Genomic DNA, 8,143 nt, shown 5'->3' with positions numbered 1-8,143 from the left:
ACACTTTACAGCAGCAACAACACACCCATGTGTGGAGTCCTGGTGTGACACTATGGGATAAAGCACTGGACTGAGAAGTTGGTTTGAACCTCAAGGTGAGCAGTTCAATCTCACCCACCACTCCTTGGAAACTCTAAACAGGGTTGCTTTGAGTCAGAACCAACTTGATGACACTTAACAACAACAACAACAGCAACAATAATATACCCATTTGTAGTTTAAACCATAAGTAGCAGTATTTTTTAATAAAACTACTGTGAACATCTTTTATAAATTCATGAAGGCTGATACATACATACATGAATCAGGCATCTTACAGAGGTATAATGCTTGGTATTGACTTTATTTGGCAAACATTTCAGTGACATACATTTAATGTATTAAATCTTTTTATCAGTGCTAAAGTTTTCCATATTTGCAGATGAGGAAAATGAAGTCATGGAGAAATTAATTACTTGTCTAAACTCCCTCAGGTGAATTTGAACCCATTTGACTGAGATGTCAATATTATTAATCACCCTTCTGGGCTGCCTCTGGAGCGAAATGATTAACAGCATGCATGAACAATTACTTTCTTCAAATTCAATATCTGATACTAGTAAAAATTGTTATTAATTTATTTGATAATATTTATTGAAAATCTAGTACATGCCATCGAATCAGTTCTGACTCATTGCAACCCTGTGTAGGGTTTCAAGGAGGTGCTGGTGGGATTAAACCGCTGCCCTTGTGGATCTGAATGTAGTCCTGTCCTATGTACTTAAACTGTTTGTTGTTCTTCTTGTTAATTAAGCGTTGTTAAAGCCATTCCAATTCATAGTGACCCTGTAGAATTTCCAAGGAGCAGTTGGTGGGTTTGAACCACTGAACTTGTAGTTAGCAGTCTAGCATTTATTGTACAGTGCCACACCAAGAAATAAACTGTACAGTAAGCAAAATAACCAGTTACTGAGTTTATCAGATTGCATTCTATTAAGAATACTGTCAATATCTGTATTTTAAAGCTCTCTTGTTTTAAGCTTCTTAAGTGCTGGATTTTTTTTTTTTCTTTTCCCCTGTGTGTTACTGACTCCCAGCTTAGTTTATGGTAGCTACTAAAGAATTCATGAGTGAAAGAAAGAAAGAAAAAGGTGAATTAATGAATGCAGTGTTTCCTTATTTTATTTGAAATTATTTCCTGAAAAATAAAATAAATTCAAGTACAGGACATGTAATTCTTTAGAAATTTTTAGGCTGCTCATTTTAAATGAAGAAAAAGTGTTATTTGGAAATTGGGAAATAAAACCAGTAAATGAAGTATAACTTTTTAGCATTTATATGTAAAGTATTTTATATGATGGACAGTGGGTTAGTAAACATCTTTATATTCATGTATAAATAAGCTTGTTGTTAGTGCTGTCGATTTCATTGTGACTCATAACGACCTTGTATAGGGTTTCCAAGGAGTGGCTGGGGTTTGACCTGCCAAGCTTGTGGTCAGCAGTCCAGTGCTTATCCTATAGTGCCACACCAGGGGTCCCTGTTTTTTAACTGAGTCATGATCACAACTATTGCCAAGCCAAACCCACTGCCATTAGATCAGTTTTGACATTATGTCACTCTAGGACCAAGTAGAAGTATCCCGTATTGTTTATAGAAGCAGACTACCACATTTTTCTCACTAGAAGTGGCTATTGGTTTCCAATGCTGACCTTTTGGTTAGTAACTAAGTGCTTTAGCCATTGTGCCACCAGAATTCCTTGATCACAGTTATGTTATTGTTGTATGTGTTGTTGGTTCCAACTCATAGAGACCCTGTAGGGTTTCCAAGAGTGGCTAGTGGGTTTGAACTGCCAACCTGCGGTTACCAGTCCAGCGCTCATCCTACAATACCATATCAGTTTATAAGTTAAAAAAATACAAGTTTACCAACTTAAATATGGGTGTAGAAAGACTCTTTGGCATGTATCTTTTCAAATAACTTGTACATTTGGAACTCCAGCTAAAATGTGTTACAGTAATTTCATTTATTAAAAATTATATAATAAGTAATTTTTATTTCATTGGTTTATTCTCAGTATATAATGCTTAGATATGTAGCCCTTGACCTAATAGGAATCAAAACAGAGGTGGTTCTGCTTTAAGAATTTGTAATAATCCCTTCACTTTAGCACATGAATGTGTTCAATATTGGCGAAAGAACACGTTGCTACCAAAACTGAAATAAGATCCTTGAAACAGAAAGGATGTTGCCATGGAAAAATGAAGTAACACTCAGTGCAGCTGTGATGCATTAATGAATAGGATATTTTTTTTAAAAGATCATTTGTGTTTGGTGTGGCTCAGAGGGTCCCAACCAGATGGTTTCCATGAACATGATCTGACCCCCGGATTGAGGACTTCTTACTGGCAGATTACTTCATTTTCTTTCCCTTGGATTGTCAGATCCTTACATTAATGCAGAATTTACTGCTGCAGATTTATATTCAGTTATATAAATCACTCAACATTTTACATTAAAACCACAATTTTAGACATACAGTTTAACAGTTATTTTTAAAGTATAAAAAGATTTATGTCATTGCTTTAATATATACTAGCTGTAACAGTATAATAATTTTGAGCAATTTGGATTATATATAATACACAAACATATATAATATACACACATACATATATATATATATATAATACACACACACACACACACACACACATATATATATATATATAATACATACACATATACATATGCATTTTGATTCTTATTAATAAAGGAATCCTTGTAACTTATTTCACATTTTAAAAGCCTGTTTTTTAAAAATTGTTATGTATATTCAGCTAATATTTGATTATTCTGTATGCACTGCTTTGTTGTTTATAAGTGCCCTTGAATTGATTTCTACTTACATGACCCTGTTTGTATCGGGTTTTGGAGGAGCCGCTAGTGGGTTTGACTGCTGACCTTACAGTTAGCAGTGCTTATCCTACAGCTCCACACCAGGACTTACTGAAGAAAGGTACTTACACAAGATGTTGGTACTTCTGATGTAATTTAAAGTTGTTTCTCAGACTTTCTTTGTACATATTTGTCTGAGTTTGGCATCATAATCAACCAATTGCATCATATTATTAAAATTTTTCAACATAACATCAGTAACTTCATTTAGTGTTAATTATTGAATATTAATACTTTTGTACTTACAGCCAAAATTAAGAGGAAAGTATGATCTTAATCTGCTATTCTAACTGTAATTATGTTACTAATAACATATAATCTAAATCAATATTTAAATCAATACTTTATTGAATGAATTCTAGATCTCTAGAAAATTAGCTCATACCCTATGAAACAATACATTTATTTTTGTAAAATTTTACTAATATTTTTTATCACTTAATTCTTCAGTTTGTCTGTGTAGAGAAATGTTGAAGTCGAATTCACTTGCTTTACGTACTACACTGACAAAGTATCGTACCAAGATATTAAAAACCTGCTATATATCATCATGCTCTCACTAAGGACTGATCACCAGCAAGAGAAGTGGTAGTGCTTCATCCTTTTATAAAATTATATTCTCTTTGCTAATGCAAAGTCTTACAATAGCCAAGATTATCAAGAATATAAATTTTTATCACTTCATGTCATCTTTGTATGTCAGATATTTTTTTGAGAAAATGTAAAAGTCATATTTATTCTTTTTTTAGAAAAGTATGCTGGACCATTGGCAATTTATTAATAAGGTACAGAATGTTACTTTGTAAGAACCATCTAGGGTTAACTGACTTTTGTTTATATTGCATTTGAATTTAGAACTCATGCTGAGTTTTTGGTTTGAACTAACTCAAGTTTGTTTTCTTTAACTGTCTTAAGGGTCAGGTAAAGTTACCAAGTCATAGTTTACAGTAAACTAAGCAATTATAATGGAGAAAGGGGAGAGTAGTAACATTTATTTAGGAAATAAATTGAAAGCTGACAAAGCTAGGAATAACTGATTTTTAAGTCATAAATTTTTTTTGTTCCCATATATTTTTTATATATAACAAGTGTCATATATGTAGAGTCTTCAAAAATTTTATGGAAAACCAAACCTTGAAGATAAAAATGAACATTATAAATTTCATTTCTCAACATAAGCTCCATCAAGGTCAAGACACTTTTTTTAAGCGATTGTTGTTGTTAAGTCACATCCAACTCATAGTGACCGTATGTAGGATTTCCAAGGAGCGATTATTGGATTCAAACTTTGGACCTTGCAGTTCAAACAGACCTTGGGGTCCAGTTCTTATCCTACAGCTCCACACCATGACTCTTTTTTTAAAGTGATAACAGCCTTTTCATTCATCCCTAAAGAGCTGAGGGTCCTGGGAATTTAACCGTGTCAGTGCAATCTTTTGACATTGTTAACTGAGGAAAAATGGATGCCCTTTAAAGATATTTTTATGGATAAGAAACAAAAAGTCAGAAGGAGCCAAATCAGGACTGTAAGGTAAGTAAGTGCCTAATGATTTTCTGTCGAAACTCTCACAAAATTGGCCGTGTATCATGAGAGGAACGAGCAGGAGCGTTGCTGTGGCAGAGAACATCTCTCTGGCAAAGATTTCACAAGCATTCTTCTGCTAAAGGTTTTTTTGTTTTGATTTGTTTTGTTTTTGCCACCATGTTTTCTAAATCATGTTTGGAGAGAATAGTAGAAAGACAATATTTTTATCTCATGTCATTGTGCCCTTTGATCAACATTTTAGCAAGAAACAACAGCATTATACTATTTGTTGGGTTCTTGAGTAAAATTACATCATAAAGATGTACATAGGGGGCATATGACTTTTTCTTGCTTGATTATTCTAGTGAGGACATTAGGTTTTTAAGATGTTTTTGTCCTTTCAAATTTATATTGATCCAAATATTGTAATTCTGCTTCTGTTTTCTAGCTTGAAGTACAATCTTGTTGTGTGTTCATTCCAAATGATAGCCTACCATCCCCAAGTACAATTGTATCTGGTGACATTCCTGGCACAGTAAGAAGTTGGTACCATGGTCAAATCAGCATGCCGGGAACGCTGGTCCTTTGTTTGCCTCAAATAAAGGTTGTTAGTGCTGGTCATAAGTGTATGGAACCTTTGCAGGAGATTCCATTTGTCATCCCACGACCCATCCTCGAAGAAGGTACATTAAAAAAAAATTATTCTTAAGGGTTTTATATATTTTTTTGGTTCATTTAAAAAATATTCCAATGTATATATCCATCAGTCTTCTCTCATTGAAATAGTTTTATGCCTAAGTAAATGTACTAAATATTGCCGTGTATTTTGATTATATATATGTAAATATATAAAAATGCGTATTGCCTACAAAATAACATATGAAGGGCAGTATAGTCATGAAAATGCTAAATTTAAAAGGTCAGTTTAGGAAGAAAGTTGATCTGGGTGTTTGCAGTAGACTGAAGTAAGAGTAATACATATGTTGATCTTAAGACACTTTACTCTTCTAAATGTGTTCTTTACATCAAGCATAATATATTTTTGTTTTGTTTTAAAATATATAATTATATGATATTTGTAGACACGACTCTTACTTCAATATATATTTGATCTCCTATATTGTAGTATTTTCAGGTGCAAATTTATACCTTTTGAACTCTGACATACTCATCCTAAACAGTACAGGATGTGAACCTGGAAAAGTTTTGAGTCCCAAAGTAAATAATGTGGATCTGTATTTTAATAACAAGGCTCCATTTTTTGACAGTGCTGAACAGGTCAACACCTTGTTCATATTATTAAGATGTAAGTGTATGAATCTGTTACCATTCAGGTTACTACACATACAATCTGTGCAAGCTCTAACTTTGATGTGGCTATCACTCCTTTCTTTGTGCTAAAATTCCCACCTTAGCTTGATTTGTCAGAATTAAGCATGATTTTACTTGCAGAAATTAATGTTAGTACTTAGTAAAATGAATACCATTTTCATAAAATCATAGAGTACTCAGTATTAGAAAGACTGTTTTTAGAATTCTTCTTGCAGGATCTTTGTCTTGATGTGAGGATCCAATCTAGCATATTGGGCGCTTAGCACTCAGTTATTTACTTTTGGTTACAAGAATTTCTTTATTATTAATAGTCATTGTATAATATATCAAGGATATGCTAGCTTCAATACGAGTTGAGTTGGAAAGTACTCCTTTTATTAATTTTTGAAAGATTAAAAAATTTAGTCCTTGATTTTGTTTGCCAAAACTCATTAAAAGTTCCTTTAACATATTTTTGAGATATAATTCACTTATCAGAAAATTCTTCCATTAAAGTATACAATTCAGTGATTTGTGCAATTCAGGGTTGTTACCCGTTACTGCTCTCTAACTTTAGAACATTTTAATTACCTCAAAAAGAAACTTTCTCTGTTGAATGATGATGCACGGAGGGGCTTGTAATTATTGCAATGAAACAAAATACCATAGGATGAATGTAAGGCTGATGTTCTCCCTTGTAAACTATCACTCAATTCAAAATAAAAAGTTATAAAGAAAAAAAAAAAAAGAAACTTGCTGTCTTTTCCCATTTCCCCTATTTCCTTAGCCTTTGGCAACCACTAATCAACTTTCTTCTTCTATGAATTTGTGTATTCTAGGTAGTTATATGAACAAATCACACAAATATGTAGTATTTTGTGACTGGCTTCTTTCACTTAGCATTATGTTTTCACGAATGAATCATATTGGAGCATAGTATGTCATTCTTTCTTATGGCTGATTGTTAATACCTTGGGAGCATGGTGGCTCCTAACGATGAGCATTGGACTGTGAACAACAAGGTTGGTGATTCAAGTCCACCAACCACTCTGTAGGAGAAAGATAGGCTTTCTGTTCCTGCGAAAATTTAAAATATTGTGTACCCAAACCCTATACAGGTTCACTGTAAGCTGCAACTGACTCAATGGCATTTAACAACAACCTCAACAAAATATCCTGGAATACTGGTGTGGTGCTGTAGGATAAGTAACTAGATTGCTAAGTTCCAGTTTGGTGATTCAAGCCACCAACCACTCCTTAGAAACCTTATACAGGGTGGATTTGAGTTGGAATGAATGCCACAGCACTTAACAACAATAATATCCTATTGTATGGATAAACCTTTTGTTTATTCTTTTATTACTGATGGTTATTTAGCTAAGACTATTGGAGTGGACATTCTTGTAGTTGTTTTGCATAAACATGTGTTTTTATTTCTTTTGTGTACATGTATGTGTATATTTATTATATCTCTTATTTGTATGTATGTATGTATGTATTTGTCATGCACAAAACACACACACTATTCTTTAGCAAAACTAGCGTACACATTATTTGAATTTTTGCTCAGTGCACAGCCCCCTTGCACCTTAATTTCCTTTCTCATTGTGTGTGTCCATTATTTACATGAGCATGTTACAAGGGAAAATACGATATATACTTATGAGTGGAATTGTTGGGTCATATGATAAATCTATATTTAAGTTTTTGAGGCACTGCCAGGCTGTTTTCCAAAATGTTGTACTATTTTATATCCACACATCATTATATCAGGATTCCAGTTTCTATCCATCTCTAGTACTGCATGTTACTACTGTCTTTTCTTTGATCATAGCCACCCTTTTGAGTGTGAAATGGTATCTAATTGAGGTTTTCTGTAATAGCTATGATATTGAGCTTGTTTTCATGTGCTTTTTGTTCATTTGCATAACTTCTTTTTGTGCCTTCTATTTAGCACCTTGCCTACATTTGATTTGGGTGAGTTAATTGCCCTTTATTGTGTTGTAAGAGTGCTTTAGGTACTGTGAATATTCAATATTTATGAGATGTGTGATTTGTAAATTGTCGCGGTCCTATGTCTGGTTCCAGCCTCGACAAGGAAGTGTGGGTGCCACAAAGAAGGGAGATCTGGTGGCAAAAGGGATAGAGAAAGAGAGAGATGAAATAGATACAAAAACCACAGACACACAGGTATGATGCAGGCTGGCAGGTAGGCAGATCTGCAAACATATTGCCTAGCATTGCACAGCATTGCACACAGATCTAACTTGACCTCAGTCTTTTATTCTCTTTTTTAGGGAGGGATTTGTTACAAAGGAAGGATGTAGTTCACAAAGGGAGGATGTAATTCAAAAAGGGAGGATGTGATT

The 8,143-nt window shown here is 33.6% G+C and overlaps 1 protein-coding gene across 3 annotated transcripts in view; it reads left to right on the top strand.

The window, feature by feature from the left end:
* VPS13B (vacuolar protein sorting 13 homolog B (yeast)) overlaps positions 1-8,143 on the top strand; it is a 1,072,080-nt gene that overhangs the window by 476,167 nt on the left and 587,770 nt on the right. For all 3 annotated transcript variants that reach the window (XM_006859183.1, XM_006859184.1, XM_006859185.1), the window contains one exon: positions 4,912-5,146. In XM_006859183.1, coding sequence (XP_006859245.1) covers positions 4,912-5,146 — 235 coding nt within the window. The remainder of the gene's footprint in view (positions 1-4,911; positions 5,147-8,143) is intronic.

The sequence above is a fragment of the Chrysochloris asiatica genome, unplaced genomic scaffold (genome assembly GCF_000296735.1).
Source record: "Chrysochloris asiatica unplaced genomic scaffold, ChrAsi1.0 scaffold00031, whole genome shotgun sequence".
NCBI classification, from domain to species: Eukaryota; Metazoa; Chordata; class Mammalia; order Afrosoricida; family Chrysochloridae; genus Chrysochloris; species Chrysochloris asiatica.
Note: the sequence above shows the minus strand (reverse complement) of the source record. Positions and strands in the feature narration are given on the sequence as shown.